At 51.2% G+C, this 18,863-nt stretch overlaps 2 protein-coding genes across 2 annotated transcripts in view; one reads left to right on the top strand and one right to left on the bottom strand.

Moving 5' to 3' along the window:
- Positions 1-13,639, top strand: part of MEGF8 (multiple EGF like domains 8) — a 78,483-nt gene extending 64,844 nt beyond the window's left edge. Inside the window, 10 exon segments of the mRNA XM_032228440.1 lie at positions 855-1,065; positions 3,084-3,298; positions 4,158-4,365; positions 5,709-5,871; positions 7,859-8,051; positions 8,911-8,988; positions 8,990-9,082; positions 9,380-9,510; positions 10,157-10,289; positions 11,172-13,639. Coding sequence (XP_032084331.1) covers positions 855-1,065; positions 3,084-3,298; positions 4,158-4,365; positions 5,709-5,871; positions 7,859-8,051; positions 8,911-8,988; positions 8,990-9,082; positions 9,380-9,510; positions 10,157-10,289; positions 11,172-12,365 — 2,619 coding nt within the window. The 3' untranslated portion in view covers positions 12,366-13,639.
- A 1,051-nt stretch (positions 13,640-14,690) lies between these two features.
- LOC116516068 (cornifelin-like) lies at positions 14,691-17,533 on the bottom strand. Its single transcript, XM_032228441.1, has 2 exons — positions 16,623-17,533; positions 14,691-15,252 (listed from the first exon to the last, which is right to left on the bottom strand). The coding sequence occupies exons 1-2, from the start codon at positions 16,771-16,773 to the stop codon at positions 15,026-15,028; spliced, it is 378 nt and encodes a 125-aa protein (XP_032084332.1). The 5' UTR covers positions 16,774-17,533; the 3' UTR covers positions 14,691-15,025.
- Positions 17,534-18,863: the final 1,330 nt, after the last annotated feature.

The following is an 18,863-nucleotide window of genomic DNA, read 5'->3' as shown; positions in this document are numbered from 1 at the left end:
CTGGCTAGGGAATTCTGGGAGTTGAAGTCCACACATGCTTGCTGGGGAACTCTGGGAGTTGAAGTCCACACACTCTGGCTGGGGAATTCTGGGAGTTGTCAGTATTTCTTTTTGAAGAACCTCCCAAGTACATGAATGCATTTTTAGTGTCATTATTTTCCCAAGCCAGGAACGCCATTTGGTAGTTTTGGCAAAAGCAACAGCGCCTTTCGGTCGACGTTGTTCTCAACCTTGGCATCTTTAAGCTGTATGGACTTCAACTCCCAGAATCCCTCAGCCAGGCATGAATGCTGGGGGTTGAAGTCCAGGCCTTAAATTTGCAGAGATTGTGAAATACCGCTTTAGAGATGGGCGTGGCTTATCGGGGTAGAGAATGCAGGGAGGATGGATCCCAGCGCAGTTCGTTGAGCGACTGTTCAAAGTTAACGTCACTGAAAAAAGTGACTTACGACCGCTTTTCACACTTACGACCTTGTAGCATCCCCATGATCAAAATTCGGCTGCTTGGCCACTGATTCATACTTACGACTATTGCAGTGTCCCAGAGTCATGTGATTCCCCCTGTTGCGACCTTCTAACCAGCAAAGTCAACGGGGAAGCCCGATTCACTTAACGACCGGGCTACTAACTTTTAACAGCTCAAGCGATTCACTTAGCAACCGTGGCGAGAAAAAGGTCAAAAAAATGGGGCAAAACTCACTTAGCAACGGAATGCTTGGGCTCAGTTTTTGTGGTCGTACGTCGAGGACTACCTGCAGTGGAACCCAAGTCAAGCCGCCTTCACGGCTTGAGGATTAGAATCCGTGGCTGGATTGCAGCCGCCAGGTTTTGCGAACTGCTGTCTGTTTCCCCAGCCTTTGCCGCAGTGTAAATGGTGCACCAACTGCCCCGAGGGTGCATGTATCGGCAGCACCGGCAGCTGCACGTCGGAGAACGACTGCCGTATCAACCAGCGGGAGATCTTCGTGGCCAGCAACTGCTCGGAGATCTCCTGCGAGGCCTCCGACTGCGCCAAGTGTACGGCGTCCGGGAAGTGCATGTGGACGAGGCAATTCAAGCGCACCGGTGAGGAGCCGGACCCGCAATTGGCGGAGGGGGACGGGCGAGGCAAGGGGACGAGGGAGAGGAGAAGGGAGGAGAGGGCTGCAGGGTGAGGAGCGAGGGGCAGAGGGCTCTGAGAAAGAAGTCGCTAAAAAAGGAAGACGACAGTTGGCGGTAACGATGGATTGATGATGATGATGTTATCCATTCCGTCGTCTCTGACTCTTGGCGATCCTGTGCGCCAGATCTCTCCCCATCTTCCGATCTTGCGCTATAAGTAATCCTCGACTTAACAACAGTTCATTTAGTGACCAAAGTTACAACGGCACTGAAAAAGTGACTCAGCGATCATTTTTCACCCCCTTAGCAACTGCACAAATGAGCCCCCAGGGTCATTTAACCGAAATTCACTTAACTACAGTGAGACTATATCTGCTGCGAACTCTGCATTGGTGACAGGAAGGGCATCGGGCCAGTAAAACACTCAGCTCCCATCCCAGTTGTCCTGCCTTCACCCGGCAAGGGATTACAAGGTCATTAAGCGACAAAACAGACAAGTACTTCACTTCGCTGTGGCGAGAAAGATCGCAAAACAGGGCCAACGCTCCAGAAGCGTCTCACTTAGCAACCGAAATGTTGGGCTCAGTTGTGGTCGTAAGTCGAGGACTACCTGTACTTCTTTGAGTTTTGTTATTGCTCTGGCTGGTGTCAGCTTTGATCGTCGGGGAAGATGGGGCTGTAGATGAAGATGGAAAATGACTGTAAAATGAGCCAGAAAGAGTTGGTGAAGGGTGGCATGGCTTGGGAAACCAGGAGAGGCTCCGTCCCAGAAGCCTTGACCCCTGGAGGTCATCTAGACATCACCCCTCTGGAGGTCCACCTTCCCAAGTTCTCCTGAACTTCTGTTCCATTTCAAGGGAGCTTGCGGAGAAGACACATCCATTCCTCCCACATCAAATCTTCCTCTTCTTCCATTCTCCAAGTCCTCGTACCAGAGGCGGCTTCCTACCTATTCGGTCCAGTTCGGCCGAATAGGGAGTAACTCCGGTGGACACATGGCCGTACTGGTTCTATGAGAACCGAGGTGGCGCAGTGGTTAGGGTGCAGCACTGCAGGCCACTTCACCTGACTGCTATCTGCAGTTCAGCGGTTCTAATCTCACCGGCTCAGGGTTGACTCAGCCTTCCATCCTTCCGAGGTGGGTAAAATGAGGACCCGGACTGTGGGGGCAACATGCTGACTCTGTAAACCGCTTAGAGAGGGCTGAAAGCCCTATGAAGCGGTATATAAGTCTAACTGCTATTGCTATCTTGATTTTCTGTTCTGCACGTGCCCAGAACCATCTTCATTTTTTAAAAAATGTAATTTTATTCGGTTTTTAATGTTGTGCGCATGCGCAGGTCGTTTTAAATGAAAATGCACATGCGCGGGGGGCATTTTTAAAAAAATACCGAACCGGTAGTAATGGCGGCTGGAATCTACCCCTGCTTCATACTGAATATTGACTTGAGAGACCGCCTGCTGCCAATTACCTCCCACAGACCCATTAGATCTCACAGGGTTGGCCTCCTCCGGGTGCCATCTACCAGCCAATGCCACCTGGCTATTACCCGGGGGAGGGCCTTCTCTGTGGCAGCTCCGGCCCTCTGGAATGAACTCCCCGCAGGGATTCGGACCCTCACCTCTCTCCAGGCCTTCCGAAAAGCCGTCAAAAGCTGGCTTTGCCGGCAGGCCTGGGGGTGATGAGTTCCCTTCCCCTCTCGACATGTATGGTTGTGCGGCTGTTGCTTATTTTTATTATTTGTATTTCGTTTTTTATGTTCCCCTTTTTCCCCTTTTGAATTGTTCGCCGCCCTGAGTCCTCCCGGAGAAGGGCGGCATACAAATAATAAAATTCCATTCCATTCCAATATGGTGGATGCCCATGCTTGTCTCACTGGTAGATTTGTTGGGGGGGGGGGGGCAACCAAGGGGAAGGATCCTGGCTTCGAAAGCTCCTAATATTCACCCTTCTTCTCTCCCCCCGCAAAAAAAATCCTTAGGGGAGACCCGACGCATTCTCAGTGTGCAGCCCACGTATGACTGGACTTGCTTCAGCCACTCGCTCCTCAACGTCTCCCCGATGCCTGTGGAGTCCTCGCCCCCCCTGGCCTGCCCCACACCGTGTCACAACCACAGCACTTGTGGGGACTGCCTCAGCTCCAAGGGGGCGGATGGGGGCTGGCAGCAGTGCGTCTGGAGTGTCAGCCTGCAGCAGGTAAATGATATGGGGCATGTTCTGACCGCGGCTTCCCCCAAAATGTACCTGACAAAACCCCTTTTATGAAACGAATGTGAATTCCTCTCATTCACATTCAGCAAAGGCCTGGTAAACAGTCTTTCAAAGGTGGATTTATGACCACAGACCTTATCTCGCTTGGAAAGCTGCCATGTAAATATTATCCAAATGAGGTGCAAGGAAAGGCTGGGCACAGAGTCTCTGAGATTCACGGACAGATCTTCACACTCCTGAAACGAACGGACGAATTGTTTCCTGCAAAAGCCCCCTCCCCTTTTGCTCCTCTTTTGTATCTTATGGGAGGGGCCATTCACTGTCCACCTGTGGCTTTACTGCCAAGTTGACCCTGATTTCTTAGCTGTTCTTTTCTTCTGGAGACTCTGCGCACGATCACACTGGGAACAGGCTCCAGCTGTTCCTCTGCCTCACTGCTGTCTGACTCTGAAGGCAGCTGATAACTGGCATACGGCCCTGGCCCCCTCTCTGCCTCCGACACAGAGCCCTCGTCCGAGCCTTCCCCAGACTCCAGGACTGGCCCATGTGCATCCCCAACCTCCTCACTGTCCGAATCTGCTGCCAGCGCCACTGGCCTCTGGCGGGCCACAACAGGGCAGCCAGCGTATGTCGGTGCTGCCGGGGAGATTCTTATGCAGGTGTCTCCAAATTTGACCACTGTAAGACTGGTGGACTTCAACTCCCAGAATTCCCCAGCCCGCCATACTGGTTGGAGAATTCTGGCAGTTGAAGTCCAGTCAGTCTTAACGGTGGCCCAATTTGGAGACGCCTACTCTGATGCGTTCTGTCTCTCTCTCTCCCCCTCTCTCTCTTCTCTCCACAGTGTATGAGTCCAACTTACCTACCGATGCGCTGCGCGGCCGGGATGTGTGGCCGGGTGCTGAGCGGGTCGGAGAGCTGCGCTCCATCCTGTTCCCATTTCCAGCAGTGCGCTCTCTGCATCCAGCAGCCTCGGTGTGGCTGGTGCAGCTTCCGGGGAGAGAATGGCCAAGGGCGTTGCCTGGAGGGCGGGCGGAGTGGCCCTCGCCATGGTGAGCCCCTGGGCTTTGGCGGGCGCATTCTGAGAGGGGTATTGAGGGCGCACTGAGCCGTGAGAAGCAGAGGGCGAGAAAGAGAACCTGTGGTTAAGACAAGAAAGTTGGCTAGAAACCGGGAGACTGTGAGTTCTAATCCTGCCATAGGCAAGGGTCCCGCTTTAGGCCTGAGAACCGACTGGGTGATTTTGGGTCAGTCCCTTTCTCTCTTAGCCCAGCCCACCTCACAGGGTTGTTGTGGGGGGAAATAAAAGGAGGAAGGAGCATCAGGTTTGTTAGCCATGGGAGAGAAAGAGAAAAAAAGAATCTATATTTAAATAGTTACATATTGGGAAGCGGCTTCCAGGATCATGTTTCTGGCCATCATTCTTTGGACATCTTTGTAAAGGGATAGCTTGGCCAGCACCTGGATGGGCAGATGGGCAAGGCTGTGTTGGTGAACCTTCGCAGGGGTAGGTGGTAGCTGCCAGCATGCTGGCTGGAGGATTCTGGGAGTTGAAGTCCACCCAGCTGAAAGCGGCTAAGATTTAGAAACTCTGTGCCAAAGACAGGATATCCTTCACAAATATATGGGACTTGGTGGCGCAGTGGTTAGAGTGCAGTACTGCCAGCTACTTCTGCTGCCTGCCGGCTGCCTGCAATTTGGCAGTTTGAATCCCACCAGGCTCAAGGTTGACTCAGCCTTCCCTCCTTCCGAGGTGGGTCAAATGAGGACCTGGATTGTTTGGGGGCAAGAGGCTGACTCTGTAAACCACTTAGAGAGGGCTGTAAAGGTTTGTGAAGTGGTATATAAGTTTAAGTGCTCTTGCTCTTCCTTCCTTCCTCTCTCCCTCCCATCCATCCATCCATCTCTCCTTCCTTCCTTTTTTCCTTCCTTCCTTCCTTTCTCCCTTCCTTCCTCCCTCCCTCCCTCCCTCCCATCCATCCATCCATCTCTCCTTCCTTCCTTTTTTCCTTCCTTCCTTCCTTCCTTCCTAACTACCTTCCATCCATCTCTCCTTCCTTCCTTCCTTCCATCCTTCCTTCCTTCCTTCCTTCCTTCCTTCCTTCCTTCCTTCCTTCCTTCCTTCCTTCCTTCCTTCTTTCCTTAATGCAGTATTGCTGGCTAACTCTGCCCACTGCCAGCAGTTCGATCCTGGCTGGCTCAAGGCTGACTCAGCCTTTCCATCCTTCCGAGGGAGGTAAAACGAGGACCCAGATTGTTGTGGGCAAGAGGCTGACTCCGTAAACCGCTTAGAGAGGGTTGTGAAGCACTGTGAAGCGATATATAAGTCTAAGTGCTATTGTTATATCCCTGCAGCTAGGATTTCCCCCTCTCTCTTTTCCCCTCTGCTTTGCAGGGCTGGTGGAATTGTGCGGCCTGAATGCAGACTGGGCGTTTATGTCGTGCCCGCCCGAAAACGAATGCCTGAACGGGCACCACGACTGCAACGAGACCCAGAATTGCAGCGACCTGCCCCACAGCTACAAATGCACCTGCAAAAATGGCTACACCCTGGACAAGTTAGTGTGAAAGAAGGATGCGCCAGCCGTATCTCTAGCTTGCGCCTGGGCTCACTTACCTAACAATTGGGTAATCTGACCTGGGTCGCAGAACCCGGCAGCGAACCAGGCTGGCCACGCCCCCCAAACCGGTTCCCCAGTCTCCGTTGCCATTGCTGGCATCTATTTTATTAGCTTTTAATGCTCTTTTAATGGAGCACAACCGTTAAAAGTGAATTGCGCATGCGCAAGCAACGCATGGCAAAATGCCTGAGCAAACCGGTACCGGTTCATGTAGGAACCCACCCCTTTTCCCTACCCAAATGAAAGTAAGTCCCTGCCCGGCGCCCACCTGTCCATCATATGATCTAATCAGGCACCATGCAAAACCGGAGATTCCCCCCAGGCACACCGTTGAAGCTGCAGGGCAAGGTGTCCTTGACTCTCTGAGAAAGGAATGTTATTTAGACTACCGTATTTTTCAGAGTATAAGATGCTCCGAAGTATAAGACGCACCTAGATTTTGGGGAGGAAAACAAGGGAAAACTATCTCCCTCTGCCTCCCAGCATTTTGCCTCTTTGCAACAAGCAGTACAGACAATATACAGTTTGTAGTGTTATATTTCAGACTATACTTGTACAGACGCTGTTAAAATGTGCTTTCTGGAAGTACAGTTATTCTCTGCTATTTAAAAGAATAGCACTTTTTAAAACAATAGCAGTGGGCCTCTTCCGATCAAGCATTTATTTTTAAAAGCTTCTTCATTTTATTAAGTTGTCTATCGCTGGCTGGGGAATTCTGGGAGTTGAAGTCCAGACGTCTTCAAGTTGCCAAGGTTGAGAAACACTGGTCTAGAATAATAATAAAGCAGTCTTTAAAAAATAAGTGTAATAATTTGAACATTCTATAGGCATTTATAGTTCTTGACTTGCCTCCTTGCAGCAAACAGCCAACAGCCTGATTAGCACGAGAAAAAAAAAAACCTGCCTCCCAGCAGTTTGCCATGTGGAGCAAACAGCTAGTTTCACTTTCAATTTCTCCCCATCATCGACTGTTAAGAGGCTGCAGGGGTTGCTGTAGCTTATTGAAGCCTCCGCAACCCCCCCTCCCCCCCCATTTGTTGCAAAGAGGTAAATTGCTGGGAGGCAAAGGCCAAAGAGTTGGGGGCCTGTGGGTGGGTGGGGCTACACGTGACCCGTCAAAACCGCGCTTGACTAAGCCGTGCCCAATTAAACCGCGTCGCTGACGTCATCAACAGGGCGACAACAGCCAGCGCGGAGAAAGAAGGGCGCTTTAAATAGCGCTTTGAAAGCAAGCCGATTCAAGTTAAGGTAAGGGTTAGGTTTAGGGTTAGCTTTAGGGTTAGCTTTAGGGTTAGGTTAAGGGTTAGGGTTAGGTTTAGGGTTAGGTTTAGGGTTAGGGTTAGGGTTAGGTTAAAGGTTAGGTTTAGGGTTAGGGTTAGGTTTAGGGTTAGGTTTAGGGTTAGGTTAAGGGTTAGGGTTAGGTTTAGGGTTAGGTTAAGGGTTAGGTTTAGGGTTAGGTTAAGGGTTAGGGTTAAGTTTAGGGTTAGGTTAAGAGTTAGGGTTAGGGTTAGGTTAAGGGTTAGGGTTAGGGTTAGGATTAGGTTTAGGGGGGTTAGGTTTAGGTTTAGGGGTTAATTTTAGGTTTAACGTTTACAGCATGCTTCTGTCTCCGCGCTGTTGTCGCCCTGTTGATGACATCAGCTACGCAGTTTCGTTGAGCGCGTTTTAGTCGAACGCAGTTTTGTGGTGGAACCGGGGCTACATTTGGTATATAAGACACACCCAAATTTTCACCCTCTTTTAGGGGGGGAAAAAGGTGCATCTTATACGCCGAAAAATACGGTATGTATCTCCCATACGCCATATAATCCCCCCTCCCCTCCTGTTTTCCCACAGTAGAAAAAAATGTGGCAAGCCCGAAGGCCTTAATGGGAAAGATGGCTTCCCGGCCTGACAGGCTGTCCCCCCCTCCTTCTCTTGGCAGCATTACAGGACTCTGCAAACCGGTGTGCGAGCAAGGCTGTGTGAACGGGACCTGCGTGGAACCCAATGCGTGCCAGTGCCATTTTGGCTACGTGGGTCAGAATTGCTCGGTGGAATGTCAGTGTAACAAGCACAGCAATTGCCGGGGCGTGGGGGCCCAAGATCAGTGCCTGCAGTGTTTCAACAACACCATGGTGAGGAGGGCGAAGAACCACACGGGCGGGCGCGGGGTGGGTGGGTGGCGGCTGCAAAGCCGAGGGGCAACTGGAACCGTTTGGAGCTGGATTCTTAGCACGCACGCTCTGTGGTCAGCTCCGTTCTTCCCTCTCTGAAGCTGCGGTGGGACGCAGGAAGGGGGTGGCTTGCCAGTAAGGGGGCGGGAGCATTCCGGAGGAGTAAGAGGCAACTCAGTCAGGATATCGTGTTTGTGGTGTGAGAGAAAGAAGGTGAAGACAGCTCCTCCCTAATAGTGCAGGTAGTCCTCGGCTTACGACCACAGTTGAGCCCAAAATGTATGTTTCTGAAACAGACAACTAAGTGAATTTTCAACCCCTTTCACGGACCGTTCTTGCCGCAGTGAGTCACCGCAGTTATTAAGGCCCTCCCCAGCTCCGTTTTTGCTGGCAGAGGCACCGCGGGCTGCTCCTTCCAGATCTAATTTCCGGATCCGGCCTCCGGGTCTTGAGTTTGTCACCCCCGGGGTATAGCAGTAAAGAACTCCGCTTGGGAAAATCACCACGTGTCGTTCTCGGTTTTGGGCCTGGCGTAACGTCTTGCCAGTCTGAGGATTCTACTGAGGATTGACAGTATACTTTGGGAACTGTTAAGGAGGGGCTGTCCTCACCCTCTTTCTCTCACACATCATCTCTGAGCTGTGTTGCCTCTTCTTCCTCTGGAATGCTCCCCCCCCTCCCTCCTGTGAATCTTTCTGCTTGCTACTCTGTCCCAACACAGAGAATTTAGAATTTATTGACATTTGTATGTCCCCCAAATTCACCCCTGGTGCTGCCCCCGTCGTGCAAAACACTGCCCTGTCTGTTGTTCCCCGTTAAGGGACCACACTGTGAAAAATGCCAGCCGCTCTTCGTCGGGTCGGCCCTGAACGGCGGCTCCTGCCGTCCCTGCCACGTTTTTTTGCCGAGGGAACAGCAACATGTGCATCACACGGGAAGAATACAAGCGAGCCCAACAGGATCCGGTCCGCTTCCTCCTGGAGCCGGCCTTGGTGAGTGACAAGCATCGCCCCACCACCCCGACCTTGAGTTTGCTCTATAGCAGTGTTTCTCAACCTTGGCATCTTGAAGATGTCCGGACTTCAACTCCCAGAATTCCCCAGCCAGCGAATGCTGGCTGGGGAATTCTGGGAGTTGAAGTCTGGACATCTTCAAGTTGCCAACGTTGAGAAACACTGCTCTATAGTTTCAGGCTGACTGAGATGAGATCCCCCCCCCCCTTTGATCGTGGATCTGTGGATACGGAGAAGAGGGAGAGAAGATGTGGGTTGTCTTTTTTCTCTTCACAGATCCCCACTTGGGTGACCGAAGGGCCTGCCGAGGACGCGGCGGTGTGTGTGAACTGCCAGAACAACAGCTTTGGAGACAAGTGTGAGAGCTGCCTACATGGCTACTTCCTGCTGGAGGGCAAATGTACCAAGTAAGACTGGGAATTTTTTTAATATACCCGCATTTTTCGGAGTATAAGACGCACCTAGCTTTTGGGGAGGAAAACAAGGGAAAAATATCTGCTTCCCAGCAATTTGCCTCCTTGCTACAAACAGCAAACAGCTCAGACGATACACACTGTTTGTAGTGTTACATTTCTGACTATACTTGTACAGATGCTGGTAAAATTGATGTGCTTTCTGGAAGTATAGTTCTTCTCTGCTATTTAAAAGAGCCGAGTTGGCGCAGTGGTTAGGGTGCAGTACTGCAGGCCACTTCAGCTGACTGTTATCTGCAGTTCAGCGGTTCTAATCTCACCGGCTCAAGGTTGACTCAGCCTTCCATCCTTCCGAGGTGGGTGAAATGAGGACCCAGACTGTGGGGGCGATATGCTGACTCTGTAAACCGCTTAGAGAGGGCTGAAAGCCCTATGAAGCGGCATATAAGTCTAACTGCTATTGCTATTGCTATATAATAGCACTGGGCCTCGGGCGGTGACTCGCTCAACGATCAAAATCCCAGTTCCAATTGGGGTTGTAAAGTCAAGGACTACCAATATTCCCGATGTAACGAGAGGTTCCAGTGTGGTGGGTGGTACGTTCAGAGCAATCCGTTACCTCCTCCCCTTCCTCTCCCAGGTGCCAATGTAACGGCCATGCCGACTATTGCCACGAACTGGATGGGACCGGCTGCCCGTGTCAAAACAACACTGAAACCGGAGGCTGCCAAAACAGCGCCCAGGCTGACAAAAAGGACTGCTACAAACAACAGGTAAAGCGGGGGAAGGAGGCTCTGGGTTTAGGCTGGGAGGTGGGGGGGGTCTTTATAGGGAAGGACCGGGCCTAGAATCAGGAGAAAGGGAAGTTCAATCAGAGGGATGAATTTAGCAGCACAAAATCAAGGGCCGTTTCTCTGGACTTTGTCCTGCACCAGGGATGTCAAACTCAAAGCCCAGAGGCCGGATCCGGCCCGCGAGGAGCTTATATCACCCTGCAAACAGCAAAGGACCGGTCCATAGTGCCTGCGCCAGCAAAAACCTTCTGGGATAAATGGGAGCCGAACAAAACCATTCACAAATGTTTATCGAATTAGTATGTATCTTTTATTGATGGAGTTAGTAGCGGGCAAAACCCGAAGGCCCGCCGTCACAAATAACCTGGAGCGCGTAACATTTCTTCAAAGAGGGATGGAATTCTGGAAAGGAATCGTCAATTTTACATCGGTTTTTGTGGTTTGGAGTAACAATCGGAACCATTTGTGTCCTGCGGTTGTTGCGAGCACAGCATTAAAGGCCTGCGTCAGCTTTCCAGATCCTGTTGCGCTGATCAAAGAGGAGATATAAATTTTTAAAGTCCACTAATAAGTATTACTGGTGTGCGGGAAATGGCACATACCGTTTAACCGGCATCTCTTAAAACCAGGAGTCTCCAAACTTGGCAGCTTTACGACTTGTGGACTTCAACTCCCAGAATTCCTCAGCCGGCCGGCTGAGGAATTCTGGGAGTTGAGGTCCCACAAGTCGTAAAGTTGCCAAGTTTGGAGACTCCTGGTTTTCAAATATGGCTGACAAATTGAGTAGGAAGAAAGAGTTCAAAATCGTTGGCATCGCTTCCTATAAATCTTCCGCCTGGTCTTTTTCTCCCCTTTCCGCAGTGCGCCAAATGCCGGGAATTCTTCCACGGGAATCCGGTGGGTGGCCACCAGTGCTACCGGCTGATCATCGTCGATCAGGAGAGCTGCTTCGACCCGACGTCCCAACTCAACTGCTTTCACGAGCCGAACATTAAGAACTTGCTCTTTGGACGCTCGGTTTTTTTCGGCGTCCAGCCCAAATTTACCAACGTGGACATCCGCATCACCATCGACGTGACCTTCGGTGGAGTGGACGTCTACATCTCTACCTCCTACGAAACGTTTGTGGTGGACGTCGACCGGGCGACGGGCATCCACTTGGTGAGGATCGTCCCCTCGGGGGAAGAAACGCCGGTGCGCAGCAACGTGAGCCAGTCCTCCCCGCTGGTACGAGAGGCGCAGGCGCACGGCTTGATCACCTACATCACCGTGAGGGAGCAGCAGGGGGTGCTAATCGTGCGGGGTGTCCGCGATCGGGTGGTCATCACTTACCCGCACGAGATCCACGCTCTGAAATCCAGCCGCTTTTACGTCATCTTGCTGGGAATCGGCGGCAGCAGCCCGAACGTCACCGAGTCTCAGGGCCTGCTCTTTTTCCGCCAGGACCAGGCGCACATCGACCTCTTCGTCTTCTTCTCCGTCTTCTTCTCCTGCTTCTTCCTCTTCCTCTCCGTCTGCGTCTTGCTTTGGAAAATCAAGCAGTTCCTGGACTTGAGACACGAGCAACGGCGCCACTTGCAGGAAATGACCAAGATGGCCAGCCGGCCTTTCGCCAAAGTGACCATTTACTTCGAGCCGGATAATTTGGGGGCACCGGCCGAGTTGGTTTTCCTCCCCGCTCGCCCACACAAACTCCCATCCTTGGCAGCGGCCCAGCCCCTTCCCAGCCGCTTGAAACCCTATCACGAGGTCCCTTATCCCGTGGCCCACTTCCGCCGCTCGGAGCCCTTCCTGTCTCATCTCATGGGCTACTCGTACTCCAGCTTCCGGGTGGGGCCGATCACTTTGGAGCCCACGGACGATGGCATGGCCGGTGTGGCTACTGTCCTCTTCCAGCTACCGGGTGGGCTGCAGGCCCCCAACCGGGCTTGCCTTGGCTCTGCTCTCGTCACCCTGCGCCACAATCTCCAGGACTACTGCAGCAGCAGCCACGGCATGAGCAGCTCGCGCAAAGGACTGCTCAGCCACGAGAACCTGACGAGCATGTCCCTATGAGTTAGTGGAGAACTCCGCCCTGCTGGGGCTGAGAGGGGCTTCAGCAATCTGCCTGGTGGAGGGGCTGAGAAGGGCAAGAACCTTCAGGAGAACAGGCGTGCAAAATTTCTGCGGCTCGTATGCCGTCGCTACAGACTTTACGGCCAGCTGGAGATGCGGCCACCAAACGGAAAAGCCAGAGATGCTCTCCGGGGCTTGTGTGCGCCTGCTCTGCTGCCCTCCTGCTTGGGAGGGTCCTCGGGCCAACTCAGTATGAATGGATGGCATCGGCCGCAGGGGTCTCGAACCTGGGTGACTTTCCGACTGGTGGACTTCAACTCCCAGAATTACAAGGCACAGTTTAAAAAAAAAAATATTGTTTGTGGACTTCAACTCCCGGCTGGCTGAGGAATTTGGGGAGCTGAAGCCCACAAGTCGGAAAGTCGCCAAGGTTCGAGACCCTTGGTATAGGGGGAGCATGCAGGGTGGCCCTTAGCCTAGCTCTTAATGCCTGTGTTTCCCCAACACACTCAACCGAGTCCTAGTGTCTGCGTTGGTCCCACATGTTCAGCTTGGTTAGTACTCACTGGTAGCTCTTCTGTGTCTTCATACGTGTGAACCCCCACCCCTCTGTTTAGCTGATGTTTCCATACAGGTTGGAAACCCCGAGGACAAAATCCACCAAGCAGACTGTGCTCGAGCTCCGGGTCAGACTTGTCCAAAAGTGAGTGTAGAGATGGAGGAAGGACGGAGTTTTCCCTTGATTGTTCACAGCCTTGCTTTTCCACCGCTGTGTAGAGAATCTACTAGATCTCAAGTTGCTTGCTTTCTACCCAGTGTTGCTGCAGATCGGCCAGGACTATCAGCCGTCCCACTCCGCGGACACCCCAAAATCCCGAATCACTGTTAAACGTAGTTGGCTGACAATACTTCTCTTGGGATCAGAAGTTCGAGAAGGAGTAAAGTTGGTTTGGAATGAATCATTGTCAATCTGGAGCGTGGAAAAGCAGCTACAATCTCCTGAACAAATCGGGGGGGAAAGCACGTTAGGCAATTTTTCCGCCGGGCCTGTGGTTTTGTTAACACGAATGAGCTTTTGCGTTGATAGCGATCTCCCTTGCAAAATGGTGAGAAGAAGCAGACGGTGTCCCTTTGATGCCTGGGAGATAATTGTGCTTGCGGTTGTGCGTAGCCTCTTGATCTTGAAGGGCTGGTTTGTCGCGATGCCGGGCGAGTTGCCGCGTGGTGATTAAAAGTCGTTAATCCCCTGCTGGATGGGAGCGAACGAATGGAAAGCCGTTCGCAGAAGCGTGTTAATTCCAAGCAGCTAAACTGGTCGGAATTAGGGAGCTCCGCTGTTTTTTTGTTATCAAGCTGCCCTCGACGCTGCTGCGGGGAGCCAGGTGTGTCAAAAAGTTGGTGATGGAAGCGGGCAGGAAGATGGGGCGGCGGGGAGGGTTGCATGGGGTTATTGCATTCCCTGTGTGGCTGCTTCTGCCTCTTGTTTTAAGCTCAGTTTGATGTTGTCATTCCTTCCCGGCAGGTAAATTTCTCTTTCCTGGTTAATTGTGAAGAGGGCTTCGTGGAGTCCAAGGATGGTTTAACAGGGATTTTTTATCTCACGTGCCATCTGGCACGTGGCACAGGGGCAGCAGCAGCAGGCAGCCACCCAATCGCAGCACACATCCCCCTGGGGAAAGAAGGGAAAAATAGTATTAACTTGTAAATCAGCGTTTCTCAATCTTGGGAACTTTCAGACACGTGGGCTGGCTGGGGAATTCTGGGAATCGAAGTCCACCGTGGCACGACAAAACCGCGGTCCACTAAAGCGCGCCCGATTAAAGCGCGTACCTGACGTCATCAGCAGCGCGACAAATACGACCACGGAGAAAAAAGGGCGCTTTAAAAAGCGCTTTTAAAGCAAGCCGATTCACATAAAGGTAAGGGTTAGGGTTAGGGTTAGGGTTAGGGTTACGTTAAGCAGGGTTAGGGTTAGGTTAAGGGTTAGCGTTAGGTTTAGCGTTAGGTTAAGGGTTAGGTATAGGGTTAGGTTTAGGGTTAGGTTAAGGGTTAGGCTTAGGGTTAGGTTTAGGGTTAGGTTAAGGGTTAGGCTTAGGGTTAGGTTTAGGGTTAGGTTTGGGGGGGTTAGGTTTAGATTTACGCGTTAATTTTAAGTTTACCGCTCACAGCGTGCTGTTTTTGTCGCGCTGTGATGACGTCACGTACGCGCTTTCGTCGAGTGCGCTTTAGTCTACCGCGGTTTTGTGGTGGAACCGAAGTCCACATGTCTGAAAGTTCTCGTGGTTGAAGGATACTTCTGACAATTACCCAGTGCAACATCTTCTATTTAACTTACGCTCTACGGTAGCTGCACCTCCCCAATTCCAACCATCTCTCGATTCAAAATAACACACACACCCCCCACAAAACCCCAGCCAACCGATCTCCATTTTTCTGCCTTCGCTTTTCATTTTTAAAAGATCTAACCGAGCTGTCTCCAGGGTGTAATGAGAGATCTTGTCCTCCTTCCTTCCCTCCCTCCCTCCCTCCCCACCCCAGGACTGAAAAAAAATCAGCAGGAAATCAACTACCGCCGATGCCAACTGAGAATTGGATTAACTTTCCAAGTTAATTAAAGTCTGCTCTCCCAACTCTTGCAATTTCCTCCCACCGCCTTCTTCTCAGCCCTTGCCTTCCCGCCCCAGTCGTCTCTCCCGCTCATGATCTTTCCCCGGGGATAAAATGGGGAACCCGGGAAGCCCAAGGAATACCTTGATACGTTGCTGTTCTCGCAAGCCCGTCCGGAGAGCCACCAAGGCTCCAGGGAGTATCGGCAGGCAGCAGCATTCACCAAGGCTTGCCGCTACTTGGCACGCCAGGACACAAGGAGCTAAGGTACCACAGATGCCTGGGGGGAAGCAAGAGGGAAGCAGGAGTGGGATTTGAGGAGCTGCACTTGTCCCCCCAACCGTTTTTCCTGAAAATAAGACCTCCCTGGATAATATGAAGAGCCGAGGTGGCGCAGTGGTTAAATGCAGCACTGCAGGCTATTTCAGCTGACTGCAGTTCTGCAGTTCGGCTGTTCAAATCCCACCAGGCTCAAGGTTGACTCAGCCTTCCATCCTTCCGAGGTGGGTAAAATGAGGACCCAGAATTGTTGTTGGGGGCAATATGCTGACTCTGTAAAACCGCTTAGAGAGGGCTGAAAGCCCTATGAAGCGGTATATAAGCCTAACTATTGCTATTGCTATATGCCCAATTGGGAGTTTGAGCACATGCGCTAAAATCAGCCCTCCCCGAAAATATTGCAACAGAGCATCAGCCCTGAGGTGACCATGCTCGCCGCTTCCTGCACCTCAAAAATAATAAGACCTCCCCGAAAAGAAGGCCAAGAGCTTATTTCGGGGGTCAAAAGAAAATAAGACACTGTCTCATTTTCGGAGAAACCCGTTATTTTAGCGTCAGTTTGTACCACGATGCTCTTCAGACGATACAGATCTTAGCTCCTGGATAATTAAATGAGTAGCAAAACAAGGGCACCACTGGGAAATATGGGTAGTCCTCAACTTACAACCATTTGTTTAGTGACCAACGTTTACAGCAGCACTGGAAAACGATAATTTTCACACAACCGGTGCAAACTAGATGACCTACAAGGTCCCTACAGATTCCCACTCGGGTAATCTGTAATCCGCATGGTCGCATGGTCAAAATTTGGGCACTTAGCAAATGGCATATATTTGTAACAGGCACTGCCCTGAGATCACGTGACTCTCACCTCCCCAGCCTGCTTCCGCCGAGCAAAGTCAACGCGGGGGGGGGGGAGATTCGCTTAATGACCAAATGATTTGCTTACTGACCAAATGATTCACGAATCAATTGCCGTGATTCACTTAACGGTGGCAAAAAGGTGGTAAAAGGAGGCGTGGCTCGCTCGACAACAGCCACGTTTAGCAACCGAAGCCAGGTTCGCTTAACGACCAAACGATTCGCTTCACAGTTGCAGCGCTGCGCTTAACAACGGGGGCAAAAAGGTTGCAAAATGAGGCTCGGCTCGACAGCAGCCTCGTTTTGCCCGAGGAAAATGAGGCTCGATTGTGGTTGTAAGCCGAGGGCTACTCGTAGCAGCATCTCTGTGGTGGTGGTGGGGTTTTTGCTGGCCCGTGTTTCTTCTTGGCAGATTCCAGTGATAAATTTCATCTTAATTCCCCCAGTGGGGCCAGTCGAAGGGTCCTGGGGGCCTCCCCCTCCCAGGTCGAGTCCTCGGGAGATACTCACAAGTCTGCTTGTCTGCACAGCAGTCTGTCAAGTCGGATTTCCAATCCCGGTACGGGGCCGGACACGACCTGGTGTCGGTCGAAGGTTCGGCGGGGCAGGGCTGGATGGTGCAAGGCTGGGAGGACACCACGGGAAAAGACCGGAAAGCCATGGCACTGATGTTGTAGAGATGCTCAAGACAACCGAAGGACCGAAATCGCTTGTAGCTGCTAGTTGTCGTTGGGTGTCTTCCCAGTCAGGACTTCCAGACGGCCGGCCCTTTGATGGCAATAATTTGGAGACGCCGGCGAGCAGCTTAACCGAGGTGGTGGGTGAACGCCTGGAGCTTAGGAGACAGGGAGCTACAAGGAATCTCCAGCTACTCCCGATGTTCTTTCAGCCGGGGTTAAAAAGCTCCCGGCAAATGTAGCCACAGCAGTGGGTGGGTAAGCCACCCACGTGGGGAACACCCTCTGCTCAATTTAGTCCACGAATCTCATTGGCTGATTTGGAAAGGGGTGTGATGCATCTCCAGAGTCCTTCCTGACCTCCCCCACCCTCCAAAATTGCAGCGGTGGGCTGCAATTATTCCATGACTAGGATGAAGTCCGGTGCCTCTTCTCCGAGATTTACGACCACAATTGCCGACCAGAGTTTCCTCTGCTTAAGCAGGGCAGTTAAAATAAATCGCAGCCAATTTTTACCACGGTGGTTCAGCAAATGAGGGCCAATTGTTAAGCAAATCACATGGTGGGGTTAACAGAATCCGGCTTCCCCCGTTGCTCGGAGGAAGCTAGCTGGGAAGATCACAAGGAATGATCACTTGATCCCGGGACTCTGAAACGGTCGTGTATGACTGCCAAGCACCTGAATTTTGATCACGTTACAGTGCTTTACAGCCCTCTCTAAGCTATTGACAGAGTCAGCATAATTGCCCCCAACAATCTGGGTCCTCATTTTACCCACCTCGGAAGGACGGAAGGCTGAGTCAACCTTGAGCCTGGTGGGATTCGAGGTGCCAAACTGCTGGCATCTGAGGATCGGCAGAAGTAGCCCGCAGTACTGCACTCTTAACCACTGCGCCACCGCGGCTCTTGGTTATGGGGATGCCGTGAGGACTGCTTATAAGTTGCTGTTTCAATAATGTAACTTCCATCAATAAATGGTTGTAAGTCCAGATGCTCCAGGTCTTGGCTCTCTCTGTGTCCTTTCCCAGGGTGGGAAAACTACGACAGACAACAGAAAATTGGAGGCTGGAGGCTGGACCATACAACCGAGTTTATTTATTTGAGTATTAATATCAAGTACTGATTTTTGAGTTTTACTTATCTCTGTTTTATTCATTTACTTAAAACCTGGGTGCAGCCTCTGTCTTACAACCAACTCTGGCCAGCTCCCAATCCAAAGCGAAACCAACATAAAAACCACACTAAAAGCATAAAATTGAGCACATTAAAAAATATTGCAGCAACAGAAACCTGGGGCCAAGCCATTAGTTGCTGTGCGTTCCAGAATCACAGCGGATTTGTCTGAAATGGCATAGGGTTCTCTGCTTGAGCAGGGGGGATGGACTAGAAGGCCTCCAAGGTCCCTTCCGATTCTGTTATTCCGGTTTCCAATATGCTGTGCTGCAGAAACCAGCACGGCACAAAGAACCAACGGAAGAAAATATTTTCTGCTTGGGTTGAACTGTGTGGTCCTTCATGCTCTCAAACGTTGATTGTTTTTTTCAGATGAGAAATTCAAGTTGGAATGGAGAAGATGGACTGATTATATTCAAAACAAATATTGCACTAAGAAATTTCAGTTAGCTTATGAATGAATGAACAAGGAATGTTATAATTTACCTAAAGTCAGCTTAATAAAAGGGGAGTTAAAGTATAAGTGAAGGTACGATGCTAAAGTTAGTTAGTTTATGTTAATGTATTATTGTTAAATGTTTATACCCTGTATTTTGCTCTGGGAGATTGGTGGGGGGAGGGTTGAAGGGGGTGTGGGGTTGGGGTGGGGGGAGGGTTGGAGGGGCTGTGGGGTTGGGGTGGAGGGAGGGAAGGGGAAGGGGAAATATGTGTAAAATTTATTAAAACTCTTTAATTAAAAAAAGTTGGTTGTTTTCTTGCAGACGTTTCGTTACCAAGCTGGGTAACGTCATCAGTGCTGGTGCTGATTCCTACCACCGGTTGACCTTACCTATTTAGGTGATGAAATATCGGCAAGAAATTATAACCAGGCTCAGAGAGCATCAAGGATCCCATCGTTCAA

Source organism: Thamnophis elegans, chromosome 12 (genome assembly GCF_009769535.1).
Source record: "Thamnophis elegans isolate rThaEle1 chromosome 12, rThaEle1.pri, whole genome shotgun sequence".
NCBI lineage: Eukaryota > Metazoa > Chordata > Lepidosauria > Squamata > Colubridae > Thamnophis > Thamnophis elegans.
The sequence above is the reverse complement of the archived record's forward strand: the minus strand, read 5'-3'. Positions and strand labels throughout refer to the sequence as shown.

What these genes read in the sequence shown, in the direction of transcription:
- LOC116516068 (XM_032228441.1), bottom strand. Translation starts at nt 16,773, where the DNA reads ATGGCTTTCCGGTCTTTTCCCGTGGTGTCCTCCCAGCCTTGCACCATC. An exon ending in CTGTGCAGACAAGCAGACTT is followed by an intron (nt 15,253 to 16,622) that starts GTGAGTATCTCC and finishes GCTTCCCCCCAG; the next exon opens with GCATCTGTGGTACCTTAGCT.